We start from the raw sequence: 19,831 nt of genomic DNA, 5'->3' as shown, positions 1-19,831 counted from the left end.
TGTGACGAGGGACAGGTGATGGCTAAAGACTGAGGACATGCGAGCCTCTACCACAGTGGTTCTCAACCTTCCTAATGCCACGACCCTTTAACACAGTTCCTCATGTTGTGACCCAACCATAAAATTATTTTCGTTGCTACTTCATAACTGTAAGTTGCTACTGTTATGAATCGTAATGTAAATATCTGATATGCAGGATGTATTTAGGCAACCCCTGTGAAAGGGTCGTTCGACCCCCAAAGGGGTCGCGAGCCACAGGTTGAGAACCGCTGCTCTAGCAGCTGAATTATAAGCATTTTCACTTACAAGAAGCTAAAGAAAACCAACTAAAGAACAGACTGATTTCAAGCACTAATGAAACTGAGAAGCAGACAAGAATGTCTAAAAGTGACAACTATCATCTTAAATCCTTATAACAACACTTATTTATAATATCCCTGAGACATGTGGTGACGTCTTAAGTAAAACTAATCAAGCTTTAAAATAAAGACCATAATTGATCACACACAATTCTATCATTACCATTCAAAAGTAGAGTCTAGTGTCAGAATAGTTAAGGGTATGGGGGCCATGTGCGTGCATGTGAATATGTGCATGTCTGTGTGCATGTGTGTCTGTGTGCATATCTATGGATGTGTCTGTGTGTGCAGGGTTTGTACATGTGCACGCGTATGTCTATGTCTATGTGCATGTATATGTGCATGTCTGTGCATGTATGGTGTGTCTATGTGTTCATGTGCCTGTGTGTGCGAATGCCAGCATGTGCACGTGTCTGTGTGCATATCTGTGTGTGTGTGTATGTCCCTGAATGTGTGTCTGTGCTAGTGCACATGTGTATCTATGTCTGTGTTTGGGGGGGGGGGTGTGTCTGCATGTGAGCATGTGTGCAACCATGTGTGTATCTCCCCCTCCACCCACCCTTTACCCCAACCCTGTGAAAGAAGTTTTTCTTAGAGAACAACACAAGTGACTTATTATTTCAAGGTTTCAGTTTATCAAAATTTACCTTGAACATAAAAAAAGTTAAGGGCCACCCGGCCGGCGTAGCTCACTGGTTGCATGTCAACCTATGAACCAGGAGGTCACAGTTCGATTCCAGGTCAGAGCACATGCCTGGGTTGTGGGCTCAATCCCCGGTGTGGGGCATGCAGGAGGCAGCCGATCAATGGTTCTCTCTCATCACTGATGTTTCTATCTCTCTCTCCCTCTCTAAAATCAATAAAAATATAAAAAATAAAGGGTCAACTTTTTCAAACTCTCCAAGCTGTAAGGAATGTCAATGGAAAATTTCCCATAATTCTCTAGAACACAGAAGAACTCTCTTTTCCGATCAATATTAAGTCAGAAAAATACTTACAGAGAAGCAGCAAACATCCCATGAGTGATACACAAGAGTACAAATAGGGCAGGTAGAATTCCCAGAGATCTGTGAAAAAAGTCAATGTTTTTTAGTAAATCCAAAACACTGTACATTGAGATAGAGGCTGACTATGAATTAATGTACAGTAAACATCATAACTGCCTATTTGGGCCTAAACCATATAATTTCTAAACAGCACAACAAAAAGACCTAAAATAACCCCTTTGCAACACTTGTCTAGAAGGAGAAAAAAGCCTCTGTGGAATTTTAAGAACAGAAACCAGTTAACAACAAAAAGATACTCTGCACACAGGTAACACCTGAGCAGTCTTTGCTTTCCTACATGTCTCTAAAGGTTTCTTACTTCTGTAAACTAACAAGGGCTCACTACACGAAAAACTACTTCAATGCTTTAAAAGTGAGTGGTGAGCAGGGCTCCATGGGAGAAACCGGTTCAAGCCGTGAGCGCACCGTACAGAGACTCCCTGCTCGCCGCGTCCTTGTCCACGAGCGCGGAGGCCACCCACACCATCCCCAGGACCAGCAGCGCCAGGAGCAGGAGCATGACCAGCGTCTCCAAGATTCGGGCTCGGAGTCCCTGAAAAGTAAGCAGAGGCATGATTTTAATATTGTATTACATCTCATGAACAAGTATGTTTCTAGCTATAGATAGAAAGCATAAAATTCCTTGAGAAGGGGCGGAAATTTATATTTATCAGCAGGAAAAAACATGAAGTGCTTACAGTTTGTAATGTTGAGACTGATTTTTCCAAAATTATGTAAACTAGCATTAGCTTTGAGGAAAGTACAAAAAAATATTGATCCAAAACATTTTGCAGAATCATCCTAAACAATTAATTACTTTCCTAACACATCAAGGAAGCAGATTACCCAGTCTTTACCTGTGATCCTAATCAAGGGAACAGGCCCATCCAGGCGCTGGGCCAGCAGACCTCTCGCAGCTCCCGGCCTCCAGCGCCCTCTAGTGAGCAGCGGAGGACTAGCCCGGCAGGAGAGACCAGAGATGGTCTGTTTATACCAGGGATACAGATAAAGCCTCCCCTTCCCATTAGAGCAGGGGTGGGCAAACTTTTTGACTTGAGGGCCACAATGGGTTCTTCCAACCGGAGGGCCGGAGCAAAAGCATGGATGGAGTGTTTGTGTTAACTAATATAAATTCAAAGTAAACATCATTACATAAAAGGGTACCGTCTTTTTTTTTTTTTTTTTAGTTTTATTCATTTCAAACAGGCCGTAGTTTGCCCACGGCTGGATTAGAGCCTTCTCCCTACTCCATGAGGCTGGGACCTAACAGTCATTATGCACCATTTGTTTTCAATATAAACAATACTGGCCTCAAGGCCAAACTAGAGACCATATTTTTAAACTGAAACCCACTAGACAAGGCAAAATAAAAACTTCCTTATGTTCCTGAAAAGTCACCAAATGACTGATCTGAAGCTGAACTTAAAGATGCACATTGATACTGTAATGCACTAATCTACACCTACCATGACAAACAAAATGATAAGTACATCCATGTTTCTTAATAAACCATGTAACCTTCCCTTCCACATCGAAAAGAACTTAAAGATATGAGTTACAAATAAAGAACCTACACGCCCACTTAGCCCGATTCTGCCCTAAACATTATTTTCCACTTTCTGGTTTAAAGGAACAGGCTGCCCTTAGACTGTGGCACCTGTGCCTCGTGTGTGACAGGGACAGGGCGTGTCCTGAGACCGGGAGAGTGGCATTCCTCGGCCTCGATGAAGACTCGGAGTGGCATGGCCTTTCCCCTGGCCCAGGCCCATGCAGTGCCCGGGCAGGACAGGCGCCTGTTCTGGTGTAAGCGTAGGTTCTGCCCAGCAGTGCTGGGCCTGGGACAGTGGCTGTTTCCACAGGAACATGAGGTAGGAATGGTCACAGAACACACTCCCAGTTCACAGAAGAGTCTCACAGCTCTGAACCTTGCCCTGGCACAGCACTCTGGCACCAAAGCACACCACTTTTTAATAGTGATTTCTTGCCCTAACCAGTTTGGCTCAGTGGATAGAGCGTCGGCCTGCGGACCAAGGGGTCCCAGGTTCGATTCCGGTCAAGGTCATGTACCTTGGTTGTAGGCACATTCCCAGTAGGGAGTGTGCAGGAGGCAGCTGATTAATGTTTCTCTCTCATCAATGTTTCTAACTCTCTATCCCTCTCCCTTCCTCTCTGTAAAAAATCAATAAAATATATATATTTTTAAAAATAGTGATTTCTTTCTCCTTCTTCCTCTTTCTAGGCAATAATGTGTTTTTCTAAGCAAGAATTTTCTGTTGCCCATTAAATATTGTATGGAAAGCCTCTGAGTGAGACAGATAAAAAGAGTGGGCGCTCTGTGTGTGCCCCACGCTAGCCGCCCGCAATGAGCCAGAAGTGCCAGGGCTCCCACAACATGTTACAGTGTGTCATAAGCACTGCGACATATGAGCAAAGTCACACAGCAGTGTTGACAGATAGAAACGGAGCAACAGTACTCCAGGAACTATCTGAGATCCGCTGCCCAAACAAAACTGTTTTAATAATATATTATATGTGTGTGTGTGTGTGTGTGTGTATAAAAAGAGGTAATATGCAAATTAGCTGTGATGCCGTAACAGTCACGACCAGTCAGGAGGAGGCTACCTGCACAGGCGAGGCCCGGAGCGGAGACGAAGACAGGGGGGCCTGCCCAAGCCACTGCGGCCAAGTGCAGGCCAGGAGAGGGGAGGGGAGGGGGGGGGGAGGGGTGCGAAGGGGAGGGGAGGAGTGAGGTGGAAAAACCCTAAATCACCTTCTTGGATTCTTATTACCCAAGTTACTAAGAATACTGTGAGTGGCGTACCGGGAGCTTAGCCAATGAGTGGTCAGAAAAGGTGTTTCCTCTGCAGCTCATGCGCACTGACCACCAGGAGGCAGACGCTCAACGTACAGGCATGGACACATGGAACAGACTGATAAATCTCAGAGGGAAGGGGGGAGGGCAGGGAAAGATTAACCAAAGATCTTAGAAGCCTGGTGTACAGATTAGTGCACCAGTGGGGTCCGTTGGCCTGGCCTGCAGGGATCAGGCCAAAACCGGCTCTCTGACATCCCCCGAGGGCTCCCGGATTGTGAGAGGGTGCAGGCCAGGCCAAGGGACCCCACCGGTGCACAAATCGGTGCAACAGGCCTCTATTAGTTATTATATTAAACAATTATAATGATGTAACCACAAGTACAGCATAAGGGTTAAGATGATGATGATCCATGTAGGAAATGACTCGCCAGTAGGCCTGCGCACTTCCTCTGACATTTTTTTTAAAATATATTTTATTGATTTTTTACAGAGAGGATAGAGAGTTAGAAACATCGATGAGAGAGAAACATCAATTAGCTGCCTCCTGCACGCCTCCTACTGGGGATGTGCCCGCAACCAAGGTACATGCCCTTGACCAGAATCAAACCTGGGACCTTTAGTCTGCAGGCCAACACTCTATCCATTGAGCCAAACCGGTTAGGGCTCCTCTGGCATTTCTTAGCGGTGAAGCTTGTTTTCCTGTGCGCTGTCGGGGGAGGCTCCAGGGTCCCCCCTGTGAAGCCTCGGACGACAGCCAGGAGTCTCTGAAGCAGGGCAGGGCTTTACTGTCTAGAATGACAATGGCAATGTAACCTACAGAGCAAAGGATGGAGGGTTTGCTTGCAGCCATTTTAAATGGTATGGTTCCCTACGCTCAGGCTCCTGGGCGGGACGGGCCCACTGTGGGAGCAGCCCCAGCCATGTGGCCTCTGGGCTGGGGTCGGGGCACTGACAGGAGCCAGCAGCTCCCATGCCTGAGGCCTGAGTGCAAGGTCCTCTGTCTCCGACCCAGGAGCCATCACAATAGCACCTGACTGGCCAGTAGTCTGGGAGCCCCTGCAGTCGGGACAGCTGGGTGACAAGGGGAGAAGCGAACAAGGTGCTCTAGAGAGCGCACAGGGCCACGAGGGGTGGATTATGGCCATGAGAAACTCCAGGATCTGGCAGTGAACTCTCAAGCAGGCGGGAGAAGGGTCCCTGGCAACCACTGACCCAGGCCAGGAGCTGAGCTATGAAGGGACTGAGATAACCCATGGGCAGCTTGGGGCAGCTCCTCTCCGGGCAGGAGCAGGAAGGGGTGCCCTGGGCACAGGAGACCAGCAGGCCCTGCGAGGTCAGCCAGAAGGGACTGTCCCGTTGCTCCAACTACAGCCATGGGGAACTGTTTCTTGTATACCTGGCGCTCTTCTGTATTTTCTAGAGTGGATAGATATGACATAAATACTATGAGAATAAACTATTATTTTTTATTTCCTATTTTTTTTCTTAAAAGAATTAACCTTTTAAGCATCCCCAGTCCGCTTACGAGGCAGTGAGTGGGGGGCCAGCCCCCCAGCTCTAGCCACAGACGGCAAGGGTGCAAATGCTGGTTCCATAGCTGACCACCTACCACTTCAGGCGATTCCTAAACCTTGTGTGCCTCAGTTTCCCCTTTGTCAATGGGTTTATTAGTAATGCCCCTGCCTGGTCAGTGTTTCAGGATCAAGTGAGTTAATATATGTGACATGGTGCCGAGAACGCTCCGGCCCGGTTGAGACGCCCTGCCTCGGTCACTGGGTTGGCCTTGGGAGCTCACGGTCACTTGTGCTTCTGAGTTACATGTGTACCACCTTCTAAGGCCAGCTTACGCCCACGTCCCATCTTCGTCACTACCATGTACAGACCTATAGGAAGCAATCCCATCTTTCTTAGCATCTGACCACCTCCCCAGTTATTCCAAGAGACACACAGCTCATTTTACGGTCAACCGCACACGTGCACTCCCCCACATTTCTCTCTCTCTGACCCACTAACCCACTCCCAGGCCCCCTAGCTCTCCACCAGCCTGTTTCACCTGCCTGGACCCTATGGTGAACCTGTCTACCTTAATAGTCCAGCATCAACCACACTCTAGTACTCCCATCCCCTTGGCTTCCTCCAGCCCCACTTCAGTCCATGAATGGCTCCCTCCTGACTTCTCAACCTGTTAAAGAAATGACACAGTCATGAGAAATGTTTGCTACCACATTCCCACATGGGCCCATGTTACCTAGCAATCTTTCCATGGATCTCTGGCTGACTCACAACTCCCTCATGATTTTTTAATATAATAGTTTATTGATTTTTAGAGAGAGGAATGGTGAGTTTGGTTTTAGAATTAAGTTGAAGGTACCTGTGAGACCTCTAAGAGGTATATGCATATTGGCCTCAATCACCCAGGGGAGCAAGAGGCAGAGAGAGAAAAACATCAGTGTGAGAGTGTGATATTGATCACTGTCTCCTGCACACCCCCTACTGGGGATCAAGCCCAAAACTAGAGCATATGCCCTGACCAGGAATTGAATTGTCAACCTTTTGGTGCACAACCAACTACCACATCAGCCAGGGCTACTCCCTCATGATTTTTAAATGTTCTCCATCCTCCAGGGTCCTAATCTCACCCCTACTAACTTTCTTACAGCTGCAGCTGCCCATGCTTCCGCCTCACTGAGACAGAGCTGGGCCGCCTGCACATCCCTCAGCGTCCTCCCCCCACACTCAGTTTCTCCATCTCCATCATTATGTCCTCCGCTGGCTAAGGTCCTCTCCCAGGGCGCAGCCGTAGACAGTCATGCTTGCATACGCTGGACCGGCACCTCTCAAACTCCAGCAGCACCAGAATTCCCCAGGGCTCGCCAGCACCTGCAGACCAGCCCAGGTGGCACTGTGCCCTCCCCATGAGGGTGCTCCCTGCAGACTGCTCTGCTCCTCCCCTGGGTGATCTTGTCCCCTCATTTGGCCAAGGACTCTAGCGTTTATGTCTTTAGTCCAAATCTTACCATTGAGGCCAAGATGCACAATCCCAGCCTCACAGGTCCCTCCAACTGAATTCTAAGCCAAACTCCCCGTTCCACCTGGAAACCTGTCCCCCTCATGCACAGGCCTCACTAGGTGCTTCCTTATCCAGCTGCTGTTTCTGCAAGAAGCTCTGGGCCCATCCCTGCAAGCCTTCCTGCTGCGGCTGCCCATGCACACACCTGCTCCTTCCAGTCCTACTGCGCACCGTCCGTCTCAGAGCAAATGTGATCTTTTCAAAACGCAAATCGGGCCATAACCGGTTTGGCTCAGTGGATAGAGCGTCGGCCTGCGGGCTGAAAGGTCCCAGGTTCGATTCCGGTCAAGGGCATGTACCTTGGTTGCGGGCCTATCTCCAGTGGGCAGTGTGCAGGAGGCAGCTGATCAGTGTTTCTCTCTCATTGATGTTTCTAACTCTGTGTCTCTCTCACTTCCTCTCTGTAAAAAATCAATAAAATATATTTTAAAAAAAACAAATGCAAATCGGGTCGTGTCACTCTCAATCTCAACTGGGAAACAGAGGCATGAACCCAAGCACACAGAGGAAATATCCAGTCTCGTGAGCGCCACCCCCACCAGGGAGGTGCCACACATTTACCATTTACAGTCACCTCGCTCCTCCTGCCACTGGTGGAGGGAGGGGGAGTTGCAATTCCACAGCAGAGAGCCCGCTGCACAGCGGCTTCCCTGGGCCAAGGGAGACCCCAGGCAGCGGCTGCTGCCTGAGTGCTCAGACCGCGGCCCCTGTGGCGGAAGAGCTGAATTTTAACTTCATTTCATTTTAAGTATTTAAGCTCATACAGTCCCGCCTGGGTGGTGGCCACCATGCCGGTCAGAGCAGACTGTAAGAAGCCTGCCCCTAACAAAATCCGATGCAAGCGCTCTGTTCTCAGGCACTTTCTGGTCATTTTCCTACAGTTAACCTTGATTTTAAATCCTTTGAAAAGCAGTTTAGTTACAGTTACCTCCTCATTCAACAAGTTATAGCTCTATATAGAGTTTTAAGTAGAATTTATGTCAAAAAAAGGAAATCTATTAAATTCAGAAACTTCCCACTTCTATTTTTAAAAAAGAGTATATTCTCTCCTTTAGAAAAATAGATAGTATTTAAAATGCAACCTAAATATAACCCTACCTGAAAGTGTTACTAGGATTAAATAGGCACATATTTGTCCACATAGACTTATAAAGTCCTCCACCAAAAGAAAACTTGTGTGTGTTTTAAAAATTATATGTGAACAACAGTCTTTCTAAAAAGATACAAGCTATATAACTCCAGGAGGATGCGTTTCGGTTATAGGTGTATTAGTAATACCAAGAAGAAATGTCTGAAATATATATTCACATGCTTAAGTGGTCAAATAAGAAATATTTAACAAACAAAAAACCCTCTGCAGGCATATCATAAACTCTTCAAAAATTTACTTCAAATTTATTAATATTCCTTTTGAAAGATAGTGAATAACTCACAGAAGGAAGCCTGTCCATTTCAGCTATCAACCTCCATTTTAAAAGAGTAAACGAGCAAACACATTCATAGGAAAGGCTGCCACAGAGCAGGTGTCCACGTTACTGAATGTGAGTGCCGTTCATGAAATATTGAAGATAATCGATGTAGTAAGAAATAACTGTCATTCTGACTGAATCCACTAGACGGCTAGGACCATTATGTTTCTCTCTTGTTAGTTTTATTCCCTTTGTGATTAAATGAGACAAAATCAGCTCAACTTGAAATCAACCAAGTGTCACAAGTATGAGCTATAGCTAAACTAGTAGAAAACATAAACTTGTTCATTACATGCAATGTGCAGATTTTTACCTTTAACCACTTCAGGACATAGAAGAAGGGTGATGGGACCACAAATAACCAGAAGCTCCATTTGTTAATTCAGCCTGGCTCATCCAGGTACCCAAAACACATCAACTGTTACCTATACTTTTCTTGGGATCATAAAAATATCACAAAGCCTACATGGGCTTTGCAATGTGTAGTGTTGAGGTTTTTAAATTTTTGTGTGTGAGTCTGTCTGCAAAGTAATGAAAAGCATTGTAGGAGCCTTTATCACCACCATTAATCACCAGCAAGACAGCATATAAGCAAAAAATATGCCCACTACTCATCTTTCCATTAGGAGCCCGAATCGGGAGCAAGGAGGCCCCAAGGGGAAGGTTCCCATAAACTCCCTCTGGTATACGCTGAGCTCAGAGGGCCAGATGTCAGAGGACCTTCCTGAGACATCCTGCCAACACCAAGTGCCAAAACACTGTGAGAAGGAGGAGGCTTCCACTGTTCATCTGAAAAGCAAGGCGTCTGCTGAACAGCTCAGAGCCGCAGCAGGGGACTTACCGCCACCAGTGCACGCGACACACTGCTGTGAAGGCCGCGACTACCACCTCGCGCCAGGATGCCATGAACTTCGTGACATTTTTATCCCCAGTATGAACACCTACTCTAATCCCTCCCCCAAACCATAAATCTAACTTATTGTAATTAAACTCCATCCCTTTAATTAAGATCGTAGGGTTACAAGCACTCAGTATATTAGTAAAGAGCACCATCGAAACAAAGTACTTTCTGCCAATGAAATACCATAGAGCGTTTAAGAAAAGTGGGCTATATAATTAAGTACAATAGTCTCATACCAGTATTATTTTGGAAATTACAATACCTCAACACTAACAGCTCAAATTAGATTTAAAAAGCTAGTAACTAAATACACATAGACTCGTAAATCTCTTTTTAGATTTAAAAAGTGCTGAATGTGCAAGGTTAAAACACTAAAATGGTTATAACTGCTTCTTGAAATCTTTGTGCTGGTCAACCATACATTTAGCTCTGTACCAAACATCAATAACGTAAAAAGCACAATGTACTTACAAAAGCACTAACAATACGCTGATATGTTTCTATGGTGATGAACATGTAAACAAAACGTGGCCTGGACATCCTGACCCCTGGGACGGCATGTAAACACCACTTTATATACTATGTCTCCACCCATCAGGAAAGCCTGGGAACATTTCTGCACTCACAGGACATTTAAAATAGATATCGAGCCATTGTTTTCAGCTAACAAAAAGGGTCTCTTAGTAACATGAGGATCGGGTTTGCTCAGCATGACACGCAGACCGCACCAAACACGCATGCCGCCGGCGGGAAGATGGATAGAAGCTCTATGAGGGACAGGAAATAAAGGCAGATGCGAATCCTCTTTACTGCGAAGGAAGTTTACACACACAGCCATGAGGGTCCAGCATGGCCCTCTTTGCTCTCAAAGTCATTGTAAGAGCAGGACACCCAGAGTTTTGGTCACAAGCAAAAAGAAACAGCTTTATAGAAAGCTTTGTGAAATTCTATAGGGAAATGTTTTTCAATATCAATATTTCCTGCAGCTATTATATACATACTCACTTAATGTAGTCTATACAAGATAGGGAAAATTTAAACTATGAAGCGCTGAAGTTCTTAAAACTTGACAGAAAGAAAGTAGTTTAGGTGAAGTTAAAATAAAAACTCTAACATCACTAGTTCACTGAACTAAGATGTGCATTGTACTCAAATTCATAGGCAGAATTTTCTCATGATATTAGCAAAACAAAAACCCACCAGACTGCAGGTAAATAATTAATGCGGTAAGTTTCCAAAACGTAAATGAAAGAACTGAATTGTTAAAAGACTGCTGGGACTTTACATCAAAAATCTGAAACGTAATTCTAAATTTGGAAGAAAACCTCTCCGTACAGGGCCTCACACTGTGATGAGGTAACGGTCAGCCAGAGGGTCTTTCCTCTAGTTCTGTTCCAACAAGTCTCTAGTTATAAGCTGCATGGACAAGAGGACCTGGGACCACCGTGTGAAGAGCTGCCAGCTGCTTTTTATGTCACTGAATCTTCACCATCCCCTGAAAGGTATAAAATTGTATATCATATATATTTTGCCACAATAAAAAAGTGTATCAGTAATGAACATACCAGTTTGAATTGGTGGTTACAATTGGGCAGGTTGGCCCGAGCCTCCAACCCCAACAGAAATAGACACAAAAGACAAAATGGCCTGGAAACAGGGAGGAGGGAAATGCTTAAAACATACTTAAGGCAAACCTACCGTTTTAGTAAAGAAATCAAACAACATAAACCAAGGCTTCTTCTACTGGAACATTCTTTTCCATAACAGCAAGATCGTCCTGGGGTCAGAGGCTCAGTCCTACAAGGCACTTCGCGTACAGAAGTGGCACAGCCAGGTGCCAGCCCGGATGACTTGCAGCAGGAGGATCACAGGGTGGTCCCACACACTGCGACAGCCCAGTGTACAGATATGAAGGTGCAGGACAGAATCTAAAGCAATGCCACACGGCAATTTAGGTAACAGTGTCAGACTGCTTATGTGGCAATGAGGGCATTTACACAAAAAGCAGTAGGAACTGTAAAATACCACAGAAGAGTATGTGCCTTTGCGTGTGCGCACGCGCGCGCGCGCACACACACACATGGCCCAACCCCTCCCATGCTCAATAACAGCTATTTGGGGTGCACACATGTGTGAGAATTTCATTGTTTTCTAATGAGAACCAGTCGATTGGCATTTTGGCTGTACCTATCAGCCGGTTTGAGTAATATGAGCCTATCACCAAGATATAAATCACCTTTTTTTTCTTTCTATTTTTAAACAATGAAAGTACATTGTGTAGCTTGTATGGCTGTAAAATACCTGAGGACATACCGCCCAACTAAAAGGAGCATCACCAACTGAAACCTTCCAACTGAAACCTTCACACCATCCTGCCCAGAGGTAACCACCAATTCAAACTGTTATGTTCATTATTGCTATACATTTTTATTGTGGCAAAATATATATAAAATTTACCATGTTAACCATGTTTAAGTGTATAGATCAGTGGCATTAAACACATTCATACTGTTGTGCAACCATCACCACCATCATCTCCAGAACTTTCTCAACTTCCCAAATTGAAACTCTGCCCCCCTTAAACACTCACTCTCTTCCCTCTCCCCCCAGCCATGGCCCCCACAGGCTACTCTCTGTCTCTATGAATTTGAATCCTCGAGGGACCTCACATAAGTGGAATCACTTTGTTTGTCTTATTGTATCTGACATTTCACTTACCATAATGTTCTTAAGATTCATCCATGTTGTAGCATGTGCTAGAATGTCCTTCCTTTTTTAGGCTTAGTAAGATTCTATGGTATGTGCAAACCACATTTTTTTATTTATAATGCATTGATGAATACTTGGTTGTTTCCATCTTTGGGCTATTGTTAATTATGCTGCCATGAAAATGGGTGTGTAAATATCTGTGAAGTCCTTGCTTTCAATTCTTCTGGGCACATAACCAGAAGTGGAATTGCTGAATCATATGGTAATTCTATTCTTAATTTTTGAGCAACCTCCATTTTACATTCTTACCAACAGTGTATTTCTTGGCCCTGGCTGGGTAGCTCAGTTAGTTAGAGTGTCATCCAGATACATCAAGGTTATGGGTTCAATCCTCCAGTCAGGACACATGCACAGAGCAACTAATGAAGGCAGAAATAAGTGCAACAACCAATCGACCTTTCTCTCTTTCTCAAATCAATAAAAAAAATTGTTTAGGAGTTCTGATTTCTCTACATCCTCACCAATATTTGTTGTTTCTGGTTGTTTTGTTTGTTTTCCTGACTGGTGGTGTCGAGGCCTTTTCATGTGCTTACTGGCCATGTGCATACCTCCTTTGAGAAGTGTTTATGTAAGTCCTTTGCTCCTTTTTTAATGTTGATAAGTCCCATCACTGTCATGTTCCTGACAGCTGCTCTGGCTGCCTTGGCTCTCTGCTCTTCCCTGAGAACCTGACTCCCTGCTGGTCCATTCCATAAGGTAACCTCTTGGAATTTTTATTAGAATTGCACTGATTCTAAAAAATAATTTGACAACTGATATGTTCATCATATAAAGAAATTCATAAAGATAGAAATATCTATCCATTTACTTAGGTCTTTCTTAACATCTTTCAATAGGATTTTTGGTTTCATATATTATTTCCATAAAGGTTTTACATATCATTTATTGGATTTATTTCAACACTAGAGACCTGGTGCATGAATTTGGGCATGGGTGGGGTCCCTTGGCCTGGCCGTTAATCAGGGCCAATCGAGGCCATCTCACCCAGTCTCCAACAGGGCCGATTGGGCCGGCTGGCAAGGGTGGAGGAGAGAGGGGATGGGACGGACCACAAGAGGTTGGCCAGCCACGGGAGGTTAGCCGGCTGTGGGAGGTTGGCTGTAGGAGCACACTGACCACCAAGGGGCAGCTCCTGCATTGAGCGTCTGCCCCCTGGTGGTCAGTGCACATCATAGCGACCAGTTGACCAGTCATAACAGTCACTTAGGCTTTTATATATAAACTAGAAGCCCGGTGCACAAAAATTTGTGCACTGGCGGGGGGTGGGGGATGTCCCTCAGCCCCACTTGTGCCCTCTCACAGTCTGGGACCCCTCGGAGATAACGGCCTGCTGGCTTAGGCCCGCTCCCGGGTGGCAGAGGGCAGGCCCAATCCCTAGGTGCAGCCCCTGGTCGGGCTCAGAGCAGGGCCGATTGGGGAGTTGGAGCGCCACCCCCTGTCATGCACAGAGCAGGGTGGATCAGGAGGTTGCAATGCCACCCCCAGTCATGCTCAGGGTAAGGCTGATTGGGGGTTGGGGCGCCACCCCCTGTCACACTCAAGGCAGGGTCGATGGGGAGGTTGCGGCGCCACCCCATCTCACACAGAGCAGGGCCGATCAAGGGGTTGGGGCGCTGCCCCCTGTCACGCACAGAGCAGGACCCATCAGGGGGGTTGGGGCTCTATACCCTGTCACACACAGAGCAGGGCCGATCAGGGGGTTGGGGCACTACCCCCTATCACACTCAGGGCAAGGCCGATGGGGAGGATGTGGCTCCACCCCGTCACACACAGAGCAGGGCCCATGGGGGGGTTGGGGCGCCACACCCTGTCATACACAGAGCAGGGCCGATCAGGGGGTTGGGGAGCTCCCCCCTATCAGGCACAGAGCAGGGCCGATCAGGGGGTTGGGGTGCCTTCCCCTGTCACGAACAGAGAAGGGTGGATAGGGAGGTTGTGGCCCCGCCCCTGTCACACACAGAGCCACAGGGCAATCAGGAGGTTTGGGCGCTGCCCCCTGTCACGCTGCTCCAGGGGCCAGGAGGCCTCGTGGGTCCGCTGATCCCAGTGCTGGGAGGCCTCGTGGCTCCGCTTGACACCGGGGCAGTGAGGCCTCGCTGCTCAGCTGATCCCAGTGCTGGGAGGCCTCGCTGCTCCGCTGATCCTGCTGCTGGGAGGCTCCGCTGATCCCAGTGCTAGGAGGCCTTGCAGCTCCACTGATCCCGGGGTGTGAGGCCTCGTGGCTCCGCTGATCCCGGGTTTGGGAGGCCTCGCGGCTCTGCTGATCCCGGTGCTAAGAGGCATATTACCCTTTTACTATATAGGATAGAGGCCTGGTGCACGGGTGGGGGCCGGCTGGTTTGCCCTGAAGGGTGTCCTGGATCAGGGTGGGGTCCCACTTGGGTGCCTGGCCAGCCTGGATGAGGGGATGATGGCTGTTTGCAGCTGGTCACACCCCCTTCAGGGTGGGGGTCCCCACTGGGGTGCCTGGCCAGTCTGGGTGAGGGGCTGAGGGCCGTTTTCAGGCTGGCAGGTGACTGAAGCTCCCAACCTCTCCTTTTTTTCTTTTTTCTTTTATTCTGGGATTTATTTACCTTCTATGGCTGTCACTGGCGCTGAGAGCCGGCTTTAGCTCTGAGGCTCGGCTCCAGCTCTGAGACCTCGGCTGCTGAAAGCAGGTATCTGGTTTGTTTGGGTTCTATAATTGTAACACTGTTGCGGTCCTGCTCGCTCCAGCTCTGACAGCTGAAAGCAGGTTTCTGGGGTTTGTTTAGGTTCTATAATTGCAACATAGTTGCTTAGAGTGCAAGCTCAGAGGCCAGCAGTGGCAGGCGGGGAACCTTAGCTTCCTCTATCACTGGAGCAAGCAAGCCTCCTGTTCGCTTCAGCTGCCAGGCTGCCGGCTGCCATCTTGGTTGGCAGTTAATTTGCATATCTCGCTGATTAGCCAATGGGAAGGGTAGCAAAGTTAGTTAATTACCATGTTTCTCTATTATTAGATAGGATAGACTAGAGGCCTGGTGTACAAAATTCATGCACGGAGGGGGTGGGGGTCCCTCAGCCCAGCCTGCACCCTCTCCAATTGTCCAACTGCCTGTGGGATGGGGCCTAAACTGGCAGTCAGACATCCCTCTCACAATCTGGAACTGCTGTCTATTAACTACTCACTTGCCTGACTGCCTGATTGACCCTAAACTGCCTCTGCCTGCCAGCCTGATCACCCCTAACTGCCTTCCCCTGCCAACCTGATTTCGCTCCCAATGGCCCTCCTCTGCCGGCCTGATCTCGCCCCCAACTGCCCTCCTCTGCTGGCCAATTTGGTTCTGATTGGTCAGTTTCTATGCCAATCAGTGTCAGAAGCTCCGCCTCCTAGGCAGCCATTGCCTCCCCACAGCACCCACATTTGGTTCTGATTGGTCGGTGTCTATGCCAGTCAGTGTGAGAAGCTCCGCCTTTTAGGCAGCCATTGGTTCTTCACAGCACCCACATTTGGTTCTGATTGGTCAGTTCCTATGCCAATCAGCGTCAAAAGCTCCACCACCTAGACAGCCATTGGTTCTTCACAGCACCCACATTTGGTTCTGATTGGTTGGTTCCTATGCCAGTCAGCATCTCCAGGCCTATCTCCGGGCCTGATCAGAGAGGCGGGGCTAAACAGCCGCCCCCATGGAGGCAGGGAGAGAAAGAAAGGCCCGGCTGCTGGAGAAGCCCAGAAAGAAAGAGAAAGAAAGAGAGAGGCAAGTACTGATCAACAGCTGCCACTGAGGCTGCAGACCAAACCCTGCCTCTCTCTCTGGGTCTCAGCCCCCTGGGCCGTCAGTGCTGGGTTGCCAGGGCATCCCAATGCTGACTGAAGGACTTCCGGTTTGGTCAGCCTTCGGTCGTTACAACCCTGGGCTTTTATGTATTAGGATACCTTGGACTGCCTTGCTATTAAAAATGTATTTTAAATTATATTTTATTTGTTGCTGTTATTTATTGATTTTCTATATTAATTCTATATCCACCTTCCACAGTAAATTTTCCTATTTGAATTAACAATTTATCTTTAGATTCTATAGGACTTTTTAACAGACAAATCATCTGTTAATAATGACCATTTTGTTTGTTTCTTTCCATTTTTCCTCTTCTTCTTTTTTGTTTTAAATATCAATTTGTTGTTTCGCTTATTTTTTAATATGTTTTTACTGATTTTAGGAAAGATGAAGGGAGAGGGATAGAGAGCTAGAAACACTAATGAGAGAAACATCAATCAATCGATCAGCTGCCTCCTACACACCCCCACTGGGGATTGAGCCTGCAACCTAGGCACATGCCATGACCCAGAATTGAACCACAATCTCTTGGTTCATGGGTCAACACTCAATCACTGAGCCACACCGGCTGGGCTCCTTTTCTTCTCTAACTGCACTAGCAAAGAACTCGACTACAGTGGTATTTATTATTGGAAATAAAAATATTTACGTTGGCTTCCAAATTTTAAAATGAGTACTTTAACATTTTACCATGAAGTACAATGCCATTTGTAGGCTCAGGGTGGGTGTCTTCATCAGGTTAGGAGACTCTCGAGTTCTCAGCTTGCTGTCCAATCTCACTGGTGACTGCCCGTCGGACATGATCCCTTGACTGCATTCGCATTTACTCTCCTCATATGAATTCGTCATAGGTTTCCTATGGTGAACCAACTTGCACACATGAAATACACTTTCTGTGATGATCTTTTGTATACATGGCTGGATTCAGCTTAGTATTTTGGGATTCACAAGTATTCATAAAGAATGGTGCACCATGCTCCTTTCTCATACTATCTCTGTCTGCTTTCGGTAACAAGATCACACTGGTCCCATAACATAAAACTGTGAGTGCTCCATCTCCAAGTCTCTAGACAAATTTGTATGAAATTGCTAGAGTTAACTATTCTTTGAAGTCTGGTAGAAATGTCCTGGAAATTGTCTGTTCCTCATTTTCTTTCTATCAAAATGAGTCTGTAGAACGTTTCTTTCTGGCAATATTGAGGATGAGAGGGCATTAATTCCTTCTGCTAAAAATCAGCTGGAATGCTAGCTGGAATCCCCTGGAACCTGCTTGTCCACTAACTCCGTGGGTCCACTGCATCTGCTACTCCTCGCAGTGCTGGCTTTTCCAGACGTCTGGTCGTCATCAGAGTCCCTCTCATCTTTACATGTCGACCCCTTGTCCTGCATGTCCTGTCACCTCCTGCCTCTTGGGACGATGGGTCTGGTTTGGGGTGAGATGTCGCGGTAGCGCCACCTACACGTGCGAGTGCTGGCCTAGCTCTCAGACAGCAGGGCCCACACTCTCTACTTCGGCAGAGTCAGTGCTGTGCTGGGTGCTGACGTGGGCCCCCAGCATCCGGCTCTCTCTGTTCCTCACAGCCACACGGTCTCAGTTTTTATTAAAACCACCTCAGAGGAGAATTGGAGGAATCCAGATATACTTAGACAATTGGAAATGCTAATATCAATTTGCTAATAGATGCAAGACTGGCTAATATCCAATAGGACAACAAAAGGAAATGTGGGGGCTAGCCTGTGTACCTGGAGGAAATCAATCGCCTCTCCAGCCGACAGAATGCATCTGCACAGCTCTGGGTTTCCCACAGGCTGACACCTAAGGAGCCTAAGACAGCCAAGTCAGCAGAAAAGCAACCCAAGTGCTCGGGCTCCATTCCAGAGCCCAGGTGCCCAGGCTGTGTGCCCGGGAGCAGAGGCCCGAAGAAAAGACTGGGTCCCACCCGTTGACAAATTCAGAGCTGATTCAAGTAGGGATCACAAAGCCTTCCAGATTTGGAAAAAGGTCAAAAAAGGCCCCAAATTAACAAATAACTGAGTTACTACTATGTTCCAGATAAAGGGCCAGTAAACTAACAGAGGAGAGAAAGAGCCATTGGGGACGCTGGTAGAAATGGGCCAAATACGGGCTGTATAAAGTGACATCCCAAGTTGAAGCTACACTTGGCCAATACTTCATAGAGATCAGAAGATTATCACTGTGACATGCTGAATAAATCAATTTACTGACAAATATGAGTCTAAATGCCAAATAAATATAAGATTTTAACAATCCAAACACCAGCCTCTAGGGTGAGCCCTGGTCCAACAGGTCTGTGGGGTGGATCATAATTATGTAAAAAGCTCTCTAGTCAGCATTAAATCTGACATTTAACTTTACTTTCAAATAAAGTTCTTTCTAACCAAGTGTGGATAGTTTTCAATTCCCCCAAAAAATGTTTTAGAAAAGAGACTAATTAACAATGACTATTTCATTCAATTGTTTCATGAATACTGGAAGTATTAGGGCCAGTTTAGTTAAAAGTACAATTACTTTAATATCTAACCTGGTGATTTTTATTTCCTCCCTCCCCAAACTTCTCCTCATTTAACAGAGAGCCCTGGATTATGAAACCTTTGTTAGTAATTTAATCATCATATAAAATAAAGTTTGGAGTTTAGATACCTATTAAACATAATACCTTTGTTTACTGCCTGTACTAGGAGAAGACAAAAGGTAAATGAATGGAGTGGGCTCTGTCTGTGACACCTAAGTTCTCACATTGCTTTGCTAGCACAGAAAGTGATCCCACACAAATCTTCCTGGTGCTTCTGTAACAACTCTCCTCGCTGACACGCCTGGCTGGTCCCTGACAATCACGCCGCTTTGGGCCACGGTACTTCGCAAGCAGAGAGGTGAGGTGATGGTGCCCCTCAGTGAGAACAGCCAGCCCATTCCACAGGTGCAGACATGGAGAAAACGCGCCTGAGGACCCTTCAGCAAGGAGAACGCCAGGGTGCAAGCCCCTGCACGGCACTGTCAGGCAGTGGAGAGGCGTCGGGCTGAGGTGGGACGCTCCTGCTCTGGCAGCAGAGAGGTTGGAAGCCTGTGGAACTCCAGTTCCAAGGATGCGACTATCGCCAAGTGCAGGGGAGTGAGTGGGTGGTGGAAACTCCTCTGCCAGGCAACCAGCAGTGATGCCATGAGGCTGCCTCCCTCCGTCCAACAGACAACTGCACTGACACAGTGACAAAATTATTTTCGTCCAGGAACTGAAGGATGGTTAGTTTAAAATCTTTATAAACTCAAATAATTTTTAAATGAAACACGTGTACTCTTTCCCTCAAAATAATACTTTTCTATCCTCGGAGATGCTCCATGCCATGCTTACAGGTGGGAATCGCTCAGTGTATCACTATAGTCGCACCTTTTACAGCCGAGTAAGGGTGCAAAGGGACCCAGCTTATAACATGGCCAGAACCGGGCAGCTCTACATTATCATTCTCGTCCACGTTGGTGCTCTGGAAAAATACCAGTCCTCCCACAGGGGGAGGGCAGAGGAATTCTATTAATAAATTACTGAATGATTTTTTTCTCAAAGGTGTTGGGGAAATCAAATTAACACATAACA

At 46.8% G+C, this 19,831-nt stretch overlaps 1 protein-coding gene across 3 annotated transcripts in view; it reads right to left on the bottom strand.

The window, feature by feature from the left end:
- LMBR1 (limb development membrane protein 1) overlaps positions 1–19,831 on the bottom strand; it is a gene marked incomplete at its 5' end in the record, with an annotated part of 123,725 nt that overhangs the window by 51,034 nt on the left and 52,860 nt on the right. For all 3 annotated transcript variants that reach the window (XM_081101868.1, XM_081101869.1, XM_081101870.1), the window contains 2 exons: positions 1,358–1,426; positions 1,832–1,958. In XM_081101868.1, the coding sequence (XP_080957994.1) occupies positions 1,358–1,426; positions 1,832–1,958 (196 nt within the window). The remainder of the gene's footprint in view (positions 1–1,357; positions 1,427–1,831; positions 1,959–19,831) is intronic.

Source organism: Myotis nattereri, assembly GCF_964212035.1.
Source record: "Myotis nattereri genome assembly, chromosome: 11".
Taxonomy (NCBI): Eukaryota; Metazoa; Chordata; class Mammalia; order Chiroptera; family Vespertilionidae; genus Myotis; species Myotis nattereri.
Note: the sequence above shows the minus strand (reverse complement) of the source record. Positions and strands in the feature narration are given on the sequence as shown.